At 35.0% G+C, this 13,177-nt stretch overlaps 1 protein-coding gene across 1 annotated transcript in view; it reads left to right on the forward strand.

Annotated features, from left to right (window-relative positions):
* The window catches only part of LOC112931013 (bifunctional heparan sulfate N-deacetylase/N-sulfotransferase 4), a 286,514-nt gene that overhangs the window by 244,174 nt on the left and 29,163 nt on the right, over positions 1–13,177 (forward strand). The window contains exon 7 of the mRNA XM_072755360.1: positions 3,640–3,822. Coding sequence (XP_072611461.1) covers positions 3,640–3,822 — 183 coding nt within the window. The remainder of the gene's footprint in view (positions 1–3,639; positions 3,823–13,177) is intronic.

Below are 13,177 nucleotides of genomic sequence, written 5' to 3' on the forward strand. Positions count from 1 at the left end.
TTGCAATTATATGGTCATCAACTACTGATACTATGTTATGTTCTAGAAACTCTGTAATTAAGTCCTGCCAATAGGACACTTCCTATTTGGAAGAAAAAGAAAAAAACAAGCTTAGAGAGAGAGAGAAGTTAGCCAGTGTAAAAATCACTGACAGACATAGATAGATAACCTGAGTCTGTTCCAATGATTCACATGAATCTCAAATAAGGACATTGTATCAACAAACATTTGGGGGATTAAATTTAAATTTCTATCTAAACAAGCTATGTAAAGAATATTCTTTGAAATAGCCTTTCTCTTTTCTGACCTTTAGAATAAAAAGCTTTGAACACACCCCACAGGGGAAAAATGGACTGGAAATATGATAGGAGTGATATTGCCTTCAAAGATAAATCTGCAGGCAATCAGTAATATTCTTTCAAATACTATAATTCATCATTGTAAAAGTTTTCATGTGGTCACCTGGGGGCTCAGTGGGTCAAGCATCGGCTCAGGTCATGATCCCAGGGTCCTGGGATGAAACTCCCTGCTCCGTGAGGAGCCTGCTTCTCTCTCTCCCTCTGCCTACAACTCCCTCTGCTTGTGTTCTCTCTCTGTGTCAAACAAATAAATAATATAGGGCAGCCCGGGTGGCTCAGTGGTTTAGCGCCACCTTCAGCCTCGGGTGTGGTCCTGGAGACCCAAGATCGAATCCCACATTGGGCTCCCTGCTTGGAGCTTGCTTCTCCCTCTGCCTGTGTCTCGGCCTCTCTCTCTCTCTCTCTCATTAATAAATAAAAAACATTTAAAATAAATAAATAATATATTTTTAAAAGTTAAAAAATTTAAAAAATAAAAATTTTCATGTAAGATTCCAAAAATAATTTATCTTGTCATTCCAATTTAAAAGAAAGAAAGAAAAAACTCTTTAAGTTACCAAGATACTGCTTACATAGATTTTTCCACTTTTTCTCTAGACAGATGTCTTTGCCTTTTTTCTTTTTCTTTTTTTTTTTTTTTTTCAAAAAAAGGCAAAAGGAAAAAAATGATGGATGTCAAACTCTATGTATTAAATTGTTTGGGTGAAGGTGTCAGGTATATCATGTGTCAAATCTGGAAATCAAATGTCCTGGGTTTTAAATTCTGCTCTGCCTTTGACTAGATGTGGGACTTGGACAAGTTACTTAACAATACCTCTGTCTCTTCATCTGTAAAAAGGTACAGTAGCTGTGCCTCTCATAAGAATTATCTGTTAAAGGATTTCATGTATGTAAAGATCTTAGATTCATGCCTTGCTCATAGTAAGTACTGTATACTTTTTAGGCATTATTTTATGTGATAGAGGGATATGAAGGACAGTAGGCCAAGCTCTCCCACTTTCCTTCTCACCTTCAACCATGGTGAGAAGAATCTCTAATCATTTTAATAGGCTTTCCTTAGAGAATTTGTTTTACCATTCTAATACAGCAAATGGAAAGAAATATTTTTTCCAAAATAAAAAGGGCATTCAATGAACCTGATAGCTTTAAACTTATAACTTATTCTGACAATACTTTGTCAGAGTATTGCTTTATTTTTATTTTTTTAAATTCTGGAACAAGTTATGCCTTTCTATTTTCAACACAAAAGGTATCCTCTTTGGACATTTACAGTTATCCAATGACATGTAGGATCTTGGGCACAATAGTTCTGCAGTGTATGACCTTTATTACATGGCTAGCATTCTAATCAGGCTGCAATGACATGATATTGGAATGGTTGCTGCAAACCTGTTTTTATTTTCAAAATAGTTCAAACAATCCAAATAAACACACTAAGAAACATAAACCCTCTTTAAAAAGTCAATTAGCATCCATAAAAAAGTTAGCCACGAAACACTTGACTTTCTATATTTTGACCTGTGGGTATTATTTTTCTGGTTCATTTCATATGTTATATTTGTTTTAATGTTATTATTTCTAACCTTCTCTTATGTTACTTTTCTAATGAAGTTAATAAAATACTTAATTATAACATGTTAATTTCACTGAACTATTTATAGTTCTAAATAATAAGTAATAAAATAATTTTTTGAAATATATACAAATATAATGAAATTGAGGAACAAGTACAAATACTGTTTAGGGTAGAAAATTATTAATTTCCTTTTTATGACTTGCATTAGTCATCTCTACATTTAATTTCTACAATTTAGATCAAGAATATACAAATTATCCTTCATTTAATATTTTAAAATTCCAACTACAATCCCTGATGGATTATCAGGAAATATCAGATTATATCTGTGATCACATTCAAAATTTTTGTTGCTGTTTTCAGAGCAATCAATCTGGATTTTACTTCTTCCTAGTCTCTAATATACAAAAATACAATACCAAAATGCTATGAAATTTTTATAATTAATATAGAGATAGGAAATATTGCAAAAGGATTAATAAGTATGGAAGACTTCTTTGGCTGAATGCAATCAGTTTCCATGCAAACATTAACAATTTCTTTATTGCAGTAAAAAGTCTTCATTAGACCTTTGAGTCTAATTCCAATTTAAATCTAATTCTAGTTCAGTCGATATACATATCTAAACCAGATCTGGAGCAATTGTTTTATTTTAGAACTAGTCTAATTCTGATTCTTCACTAGCAAAGAAGATATTAGATTATTGGGTTTGATGATGCTGATTCTAGAATGGGGAAAGACTGATATGGAAATTAACACTATTAGTGAACAGTGAAGGGGAAAAAAAAAACAATTTGAATTTCCATTTTAATAGTTTAAGAGTGATTTTAAAATAGAAGTCAAATGTGTGGCTTTTCACTTTTGCTAATCTGTGCAAACTACCATAAGAAGATGCCACAGACTGGGTGGTTTAAACAACAGACATTTATTTTTCTCACCATGTTAGATGCTAGAAATCCATTAATTGAGGTGCCAGAAAATTTAGCTTCTGGTGAGAACTCTCTTCCTGATCTGTAGACAGCAGCCTTCTGGCTGTGACAGAGGGAGAGAGATGGGGGTTCGGGGGAGAAGAAAGAAAACATAGAGAGAGGGAGGAGGAGAGAGAGAGAGAGAAAGGGAGGTAAAGGGGAAGTGAGATGGAGAAAGGAGGAGAAAGGGTGGGAGCAGGGGAGAGAGGATAGAGAGAGAGAGTACAGATATTTCTTCCTCTTACAAGGGCTAAAGACCTATCGGGGCACCTGGGTGACTGAGTTGGTTGAGCTCTGCCTTGGCTCAAGTCAAGATCTCAGTGTCCTGGGACCTAGTCCTGCATCAGACTCCCTACTCAGTGGGGAGTCTGCCTCTGGCTCTCCCTCTACTGCTCCCCCCGCTTGTGCTCTCCTGTTCTCTCTGTCAAATAAATAAAATCTTAAAAAAAAAAAAAAAAAAAAAAAAGACCTGTCAAGATTAGGGTCCTGCTCTTATGACCTTGTTTCACCGTGATTACCTTCCTAAAGCCCCAATCTTTGAAAAGTCACATTGGACTTTATGACTTCAACATATAAATTTGGGAGGAAGACTGAAATTCAGTTCATAACACCACGTAAAATGATAATTGTACTTCTAATGAAATTACAAGATTAGGTGAGGTCCTATCTAGAGCTTCTATGCCATTTTTGAACTTAAGTATGTTATATTTTATGGTCACTTTTATTTATCTTTCAGATCAGCATTTTCATGACCCATTTGTCGAACTATGGGAATGACCGCCTAGGGTTATATACCTTTGTGAACTTGGCCAACTTCGTGCAGAGCTGGACCCACCTGAAATTGCAAACTCTGCCTCCAGTACAACTAGCACACAAGTACTTTGAGCTCTTCCCTGAACAAAAAGACCCTCTTTGGCAGGTAATGCTAAACATTCTCTCTGTAAGGAAGGAAAGAAAACACTGCCTAATTTGCGTTAGGAGCTCTGTTGGAAAAAAAAAAAAAAAAAAGGAGCTCTGTTGGATGTATTAAAACTGACATTTAACACAAGGTGCTTTTTTATTCAATTGTTTCATTCTCTTTAAGAACATTTTTTTAATGGATTAAGTGTATTTTTTGATTTTCTGGGGTGTTGGCTGGTTGGTTGGTTCTGAATTTTTGCTATGAGAATGTTGTTTTGTTGTTGGTGTCTTCTCGGTATTAATCGTTTTGACTCCCACTTAGTGTAAGCATTAACTGGCAGTAAAATGATTAGGCACTGGACATCTAGGGAGATAGAAACCAAGAGCAGTCTTAATCTAAGACCCTCTAGGTAAACCCTGATATGTATGTGTAAACACAGTATAAATAAAAGGGAAAAGCAATTTTTTATAACATGCTTATACAGATTCTGTCTTTACTATGTCTTCACATTTCTTTTAATCTAGCTAATCTTTCACTAGAACCAGATCTATTGGGAAAAGAAAAATTGCCAGTTTAGGATTGTTTTTACAAATAATTTAACTTCATGTGGGAGCTACTGAGCCTCAGTATATGAAAATGTAAACTATTTGCTTCTTAGCAGTTATCTAGGAAAATGCTACCTCTCAGTTTCTTGGTTCTTTATGCATTACAATACATTGACCCACACAATCAATAAGCAGGCTGCAGGGAGCAAATCACATAGTTCCCTGCTAAGCAGTTGGTAGAGAAGTAGCATCATCAGTACTGAGAAATCACCATGAAACAGACTTTTTACCATCCTCTCTCTCTCTCTCCTCAAGACTCTGTGTTTCTCTTTGTTCTGTAGTTCATGTTACATGCTACTCTGTGTCTATACAGTCAGGAATTCATCCATCACATATTTATTGAGCATGCGTACACTATGTGTAAGGCAAGGCTAGTTGCTTTAGAGAATGCAAATAATAAAACATAGCATTTTCTCTCAAAGTCAGGGAAGGGTTTCCTTGCTATTCTTATTCATTAGTGTATATTTCAAAATGTGCTTTAAAACTGCTACAGTGAGTCATACTTACTTTACTCTGATAATTTATTCAGGAACTGCACCATTTGTATTTATGTTGAACTACACATTTTAATTCTTTCACCTTTCTAATAAGTTGCTTGACCATCTATATGTCTGGTGTCTAACTTAGATAAATAGATGAAGACATCATTATCATAGTGTATATAATCATACCAAGTAGCTGCTGGATTTCATAAAGGCAAAGTATAAATGGTATTATTCAAAAGTGCTCACGCACTTATAAAATTGATAAATCATTGATAGTAAATCAATTCTTTTCTCAAACATGTTTATTTATGAGATATCTATAATTCATGGTATGGTAATAATAAAAAGTATCCAACTTAACAAAGGTTGCAAACAGCTAACATATTAAAAAATGAGTCAATAGTCCCAAGCTCTAATCTTTCTTTTCCTTTAGAGGCAGAAATTTTATTTTAGATGAAGGATTTGTATCTCTTATGATTGTGTAAGTTTTTTTTTTATTGAGAATTGTATTTATTGGTACCAGTTCAATATGAGTGACACTATCCCTTTTGGTAAGGAATAAATATAATCAAAGATACACCAGCTCTGGGGCACCTAGGTGGCTCAGTTGGTTAAGCATCCAACCCCTGATTTCAGTTCAGGTCATGAACTGAAGGGTGTAAGATTGAGCCCTGTGTCAGGCTCTGCGCTGGGCATGAAGCCTGCTTAAGACTCTTTAGCTTCTTCTCCCTCTGCCCTTCCTTTCTCTCTCTCTCTCTGTCTCTCTGTCTCTCTCTCTCTCTCTCTCAAAAAATAAAAAAAGAAAAAAAAAGATAGAGATACATCAGCTCCAATATGATTTGGTCAATTAGATGATTCTAAATATTGATTGAATTTTTATTAAATATGAAATACTGTGTTAGTTGATTGGGGGTGTAAATGAAAAACAGGAACAGAGAATAGAACTATTTCTTAGAGAACTGTATCATTTTGAAGATGTAAGAACATAAATGTATATAAAACATTTGTAAGTGCTAACAATTTTGAATAGATGCTAATAGAGGTAAATTCCTAGGTAGTTCTTAATAAATTATAGAATTAATCAGAAAAGGCTTCAGGGTTCATGAGTTTTTGTTACTGCTGTTGTTATTTATATGTTTAGCAATTTTAATATATATTATTGAAAAAGCTTACTATAAAAGTATTTCAATAACTTCGTAAACATTTACTTTAAAAAATCCCATTTTATCAAGTAAATTACATGGTTTCTTTTGTTTGAAAAATAAAACTGCAAGAACTTCTCATTAAAGTGCCATATAGTCTCAAATATGTTTAAGAAGGAAAACAAGAAATAAAAAGCAGAAGTACAGTTAAGTTCAAGAGGGAATTATTCAGGTATGTGAGATTTTGAGAACAGTTAACTTATTGAAGCAAGGCTGATAAACTTTGCCAGTCATAAAGCAAGTCCATGAGACTGCAAACGGTTAAATAGAGATAAAGTGCATAATAATGTCTGAGTCCCTTTCCCTGGCGGTTATCTCTTCTTTCCATATTCATATTTATAATGACAAACAGAGCAGCTGTAAGCATTATCATCATGTTCTTTAAACAATATGAATTTAATTTAACAAAAAAAAGGCGTATAAGCATAACCAGCATTAATTAAATGTTTTGTAGCCCACTCATCACAGCCCTACAGAGTTAGGATAGATTAGTATTATGTGTCTGTCATTGTTATACATTATCAAAATTCAGATACTTTTTTGTGTTTCTAAGCATGCCTTATTTAGTGTATTTCACTTTTAAAAAGTAAATCAACTGTTATTTTTCTCTAGATTTTTAATTCACACTTTTTTATTACTACAAATAAAAAATAAACATGAATAATGGTGATCTTCACATCTATTTAGTTTTCTTTGGTTCTTTATGTAAATTTTCATTAGCACCAACTACCATATATGTGAAACTGCTTTGTCACCTAATTAAAAAGTGCAATATAAATATCTATCAATGGATAGCATGGTAAGTTCAACACAGAATGTGCCTGGGTTCTCTTCACTGGAAGCCGATTTTTTCAAAGCTATTAAATGTGAGAATATATGCTGAGGACACACGTGGAACTCTCTTCCTAAAGTTTATCCTACTTGGTGTAGTCCCTAGTGAGTAAGATTCTTTAAAGTATTCTCACGGGGTCCTGTTAATTCATATCCCTTTTTGTTTTGGAAGAATAATCACTATGAAGCATGGAAGAATAGGATTTCCCCTCCCCCCTCTTTTTTAAAACTCTCATTATAGAAACTCAAACCACAACATGGAGGCATTTAGAAGGTCAGATTTTTGCACATTCGCTAATCGATGCTTTTAAGCTCTCAAGCTGTCAGGTTAGCTCAGCCTCAATCTTCACTCAGCCACTCCAGACTCTCACTATCAACAAACATGCCAAGCATGATGTGGATTTCTGCTTGCCTGTGTGACCAAGGGAATGCTCAAAGAGCTGCAGTTTCTTTCTCTACATGCCAGTATCCCCAGGATTAAAGAAGTAGGAAAGAAAATCACAGGGTTCTAACCTGAGGAGGTTAGCACCTTTGTTGACTCTAGCTGTGAAATCATCCAACTCCAGCTTAGAAATGATGAGATTTGGACATCTGTGACATAAACAAATCCCTAGGTCTAGCACCATACACATTGTAGGTTCTATTATTATAATGTCTGTTAAAGGAATAAATAAATTCTACCACAGAGAATTTTAGATTATAAGAACAGGAGAAGAAGTTAGAGACATCCAGCCCAGCATATTTATTTTAGAGAAGACATAGGTGACACCTTGGAAAGTGAAATATCTTGTTCTAAGTCACTAGGATTATTATGGACAAGTCAGGAGTAAAGCTCACGTTTTCTTATTCCGACTCCAGTGTAGTTCCAGCCACACATCAAGATGGTAGTTTTACATTCAGAAAAATAAATCTACTGCTATCATTAACCTTCTCTGTAGGATGAAATTTCAGGCATACCTTGTTATTTTAGAAGAATCTGGTGATGTATTCAGAGTGAATTTGTTTGACCTACACTTTTGAAGTACCTACATAATAGAAAGATCTTTGCTTTCATAGAACTTACAAACCATATTAGCTCTTAGTTATGTGAACAAAATGACATTATAAGTTTGTTTTCATATTTATTCCTCTTTTCTACTCTCTACCTTATTTATGACTCTATTATTGCACTTACTATATGGTCTTGCAGACACTTTTGCCTGTCATATACCAGCTCATGCAAACTTTAAGATGTGAGAATATGTTTATTCATGCTTGTAACCTAGAACCTAGCATAGTACCATAGCTATTGTCATTAAAATCTCCTGAATGAGGGCAGCCCCGATGGCCCAGCGGTTTGGCGCCACCTTCAGCTCGAGGTATGATCCTGGAGACCCAGGATCGAGTCCCTCGTCAGGCTTCTTGCATGTAGCCTTCTTCTCCCTCTGCCTGTGTCTCTGCCTCTCTCACTCTCTGTGTCTGTCATGAATAAATAAATAAAATCTTAAAAAAAAAATGTCCTGAATGACTAAGTGAAAGCAGAGGTATGGGCTGTGCACAAAGAAGTCAAAGTGGCACACTTGTTTCTTAGAGAACAGTAGGGATCCAAGAGAAGAAGTAGGGATCCAAGGGAAATAACCTCAAAAAGCACATACAAGTCAGTTGGGAAATCTTTGGATACTATCAGAGTAATCTGGATGTGATTGGCAACAAAGAGCAAGTATGTGTAAGTTCTGAAGATGAGTAAAGTAATTAAAAAAAAAAGATTAATCAATAAAGTTTATACCAGAAACCTTTTTTGCAGGACAGGTAAGAACAGGGAGATACTAATGTTAGGACAATAATCCAGCCATGAGAGAGGGAAACCCTGAGTAGCTTCATGGTTGGGAAAAAAGTGGGACCTTTGAAGAAGTGGTAGTTGTTTGTGAGACACTGAGATAAAAGGAAAACTGATCTGCAAGTAATCACCCCACAGCCAGGAAATAAGAGTTCTATAATTTATTATTTTTTTATTTCCATTTATTCATCTTTTAGCCTTTCCAGTGAAATAGCCAGAATAGTTTTTTATCACTTCATAGATGGCAGAGTAGAGGCATTGACATTATCATTATCTTACATATTTTTCCCTAATCACACTTTGAATTAATGTATTTGTTATATTTATCTTCCTAACTCAGGCTAGTATTTAAACATTTCAAGAATACTTCCCAAATATGTAGGTAATTCCTCATGATTTTATTTTTTTAAGATTTTTAAAAATTTATTGAGAGAGAGGCAGGGGAACATGAACATAGTGGGGAGGAGCAGAGGCAGAGGGAGAAGCAGACTCCCTGCTGAGCAGGAAGCCTGATGTGGGGCTTGATCCCAGGACCCTGGGACCATGACCTGAGCTGAAGGCAGATGCTTAACTGATTGAGCCCCCAGGGGTCCCTAATTTTTTAATTTGAAAATGAAGTACTTCCCTATTTGGCTATATAAGGCTATCAGACATTCTGACATCCAGAAATGGTGAAATAAATCATGGATTTTGTGTTTCCTATCAAATAGTTGCAAATATGATATCATCACGTGTCAAATTCCCCATACAAATAACTTAGTGAGGTTTAGTAATAGAAAAACTACTTGTAGGGACACCTAGGTGGCTCAGCGGATGACTGTCTGCCTTTGGCTCAGGGCATGATCCTGGGGTCCTGGGATCAAGTCCCACATCAGGCTCCTTTCAGGGAGCCTGCTTCTCCCTCTGCCGTGTCTCTGCCTCTCTCTCTGTGTTTCTCATGAATAAATAAAAAAAATTCAAGTAAAAAGAAAAATTACTTGTAGTAGTGCCATAAAATAAATAATAAAATAAAATAAAATGCTATATATACTTTCATCCTTTCTGAATCAAAATCATTATAAAACATAGAGTTTGCAGACCTAATCCAAATATAACAACAAAAAAACCCTGAATCTTTTGTGTTTGTGCCTTATAGATATGTCTGATAACTTATGTTGTACTGGAATACACTATATTAGGCCAACCTATTAATGAGAGTTTTAAAATACATTTTTAACTGAGTTGGCTATCCAGATTCTCTGACAGGATATTCATAAAACCATAAATAATAACATAAGGTACTATATGCAAGAATATGCAGTCTTCTGTTTGAATATACTCAGAGTTTCAGAGTAAACCTCTCATCTCCTAGGGTCAGTTTTACTACAAAAATATTTCATGTGAAACTGCCAATGGTATCAATTTATTTAAATCAACATGGGCATAATGTGGTGACAAGTGCATAGATGTTTAAGGTAAATCAGAGGTCCTTTGTGCTTAAAGCTGCTTTCATGGAGCTGTTACCTCAGACCCGCACAGAACCACAGGTCCTTTTCAACCCATTCCCACCCTCAGAAGTAGGCATTTACGCTTCTCTGTCTTCAGACTACTTTAGAAGGAAAGTTTGGTTAAGAAATCAAACTATAAGTGTTACAGGAGTTCTGTGGAGAGAGCATTCATTATAAATCAGTGTGCACTCAGAAAAGAAAGGCTTTTCCAAGGAGTTGATGGCTAGCTGGGTTTTACATAGTGTGCAGAGCACAGTCAAGCTTTGTAAAGATGGTGTGTGTCTCAGAGTTTCTCCATAAGGATTTGCTGATTGAAACACTGAGGATAAACATCCATGGCCTATTAAAATTCCTCATCAGTGTATGTGAATTGTATTAGGCTTAAATGACATTGAGAAACAAAAAATTGAAAGTCACCCGCCTGTGTAAAACAGATTGGAAAAGGATTTTGTTTTAAAGACATGTACATGGCAAAACTTGGTAAGCAGGAGAACTTTTGAAATGACACAACCAGATAGGAAGCAAGAAGTGTAATTTTAAAAGAAAAGCAAATACATCTTTCATAGAATTCTCCTTTAAACAGTGAGGTCAAAACGGCAGAAGGCGAGCAGAGAGGAAATGTAGAGGAAACCAATAACCTCTGAAACTTTCGTAATTAACAAAATAATCCTATCATGACCACTGGGCATTTTTAAGGTCCGCTATTAAAGTCTAGATGTGTCCAAGTTATCTGGAATAGGCACATGAGAGGGGATAATCAATCTAATTGATAATTCCATGGTGTCCTTGTCAGGGAAGGATGTGGAGAAGCAATGAGCAAAGCAGATTTTTAGTAGAGAAAAGGCAATATAGGTTGGAATAACTAGATCTAAGGAGAACAAAAACTATTTTCATGTATTCTATACAAATATGAACCTCACTGTGATTTTTTAAATGTGTATTTTAGCATGATTATGAATTTGAAAATTTTACTTAATTGGAAAGGAAGAATCTGGGTTTTCATCAGAATTTACTCCCCTTTCTAAGACTGGTCCATCACCTCAGGGAATCTTCTCTCCACCTCTCTTTTGTCTACTTAAAAGTAAATCGGCCTCACCTCATCATATATTCTCTGTACAAAACCACCTACATTCCCTTTACCTGGGTTACAGCTGAGTTACATGCATTTTTACCAGATAGGCAGTGTAACTCTAAAATGCCTAAAGCAATTTTAACTGAAGGGTTTTTTTTTTTTTTTAAGTTTCAATATATCTCTACTGCTAAATACTTAAAACAGTAAATTATTGTTTATGGCAGTTTCAGATATTCAGGGAACAATCAAATTAGAAAATGAAAAAGAGTATAATTGCTTTCTAATTTTCTGACTTTTGAAATTAAAATAATAGCAATGGAACCAAGTATGAAAGTGCAAAAAGATGCTTTGCTTTTTCTTGGGAAGACCCGTTGACCCTCATAATCACTGTCAAACCCTCTTTCTCTAAATCTCTCTCTCTCTCTCTCTCTCTCACACACACACACACACACACATGTGCACGCAATATTTAGATGCAGAGACAACCCCAGCTTTGGATTCCAAATTTGAAACTGACTTGCTGTGTGACCTTCTGCAAGGCCTAAATAAAACACCTTGCATCTCAGCCCCCTCAGGTGTAAAGAAGGGATAATGATATCTATCTTGCCAGGTTGCTTTGAGGATTAGAAATAATCTATGCCAAGCAAGTGCCTGGAATATAGAAGGTGATCAATAAAGGTTAGATATTAAGTTAACTGTTATTCAAATAATTCAGATGATAGAAATAAAGTCAGAGTAGGACAAATCTAAATAAACATTTTCAGAGTATAAAATAGGTAATGCAAACATCCTGTTAATGAAGTTATGATTAACAGACACAAGGGGAAACATGTAGTAAAAGAGGTGAAAGAAATAAAAATGGGCATCTGGAAGGTCTTAAAATAGCATAACATAGAAGGAATGCAGTTATAAAGACAGGCAATCTGCCTAGATTGAGGTATACCAATGCCACCAACTGTAAAATACGAACAGGAAAAACAGTAGTGTAAATTGAATTGTTAGTAGTAAAAGCATTTCGAACAGCAAGTGTTGTAACAGCATCCAGGTAATTTTGTTTGATAGTTTACTTCTATCAGTATAATTTCTGGGAAAGCACAACAAGAAATAACTAGTGTCTTTATCTACCAAAAAATGGCATCTTTACCCATGTTCTGTATGTTAAAGAGAACTCTTTTCAAATCTTATTTTGAATTTGCCCATTTCTGTGAATGTTTTATTTCACATTCATGGTTTTGCATGCAGAAATCTGAATGGCAAAGACATGTGTACTACAGTAAAGAAAATAAGTGGCCTAGTTGAACACAGAGAACCAGAAAGATCTCACAAGAGACCCTTTCAGCAGTGGCAGTGAATAATTGATCAGTTTGTTCATCTACCTTTGCTAAGCATAAAGTAACCATTTGAGCAAATGAATTGAGCATTTAATCTGAGATTTGTTCTTCATTGGGTTATGTGTGGGGAAACTTGATAAGTGTAGGTCATGGGAACCCTTATCCAATTGTTTAATATATAAAATACAGTTGAAAACTAAAGTTCTTTACAAAGGAAGCAGTTAAATAATATGAGAATAATGTTTAAGATATAAAGTGATGACTTAAGGAAATAGCAAAAACTAGCTTGTGGGGCCCCCATGAAAAACATCATTGGAGATTGCAGACATGTTATTTTTGTGGGAATTTTGGAAGTATAATGTCTGCACAGTTCCTATCATGTTAGTTTTCAAACATATATCAGAATCTGTCTATGCCTATTATGAAAGACTTACTGTGCCTGTCTCAAGTCATTCAACCTGTATTTATCAAGCACCTGTTACGTATTATATTAGACAGAGCTCCTCAAAGAACTTACATTCTACTTGATACAGAATTATTATAA

The sequence above is a fragment of the Vulpes vulpes genome, chromosome 4 (genome assembly GCF_048418805.1).
Source record: "Vulpes vulpes isolate BD-2025 chromosome 4, VulVul3, whole genome shotgun sequence".
In the NCBI taxonomy this organism is placed as follows: domain Eukaryota; kingdom Metazoa; phylum Chordata; class Mammalia; order Carnivora; family Canidae; genus Vulpes; species Vulpes vulpes.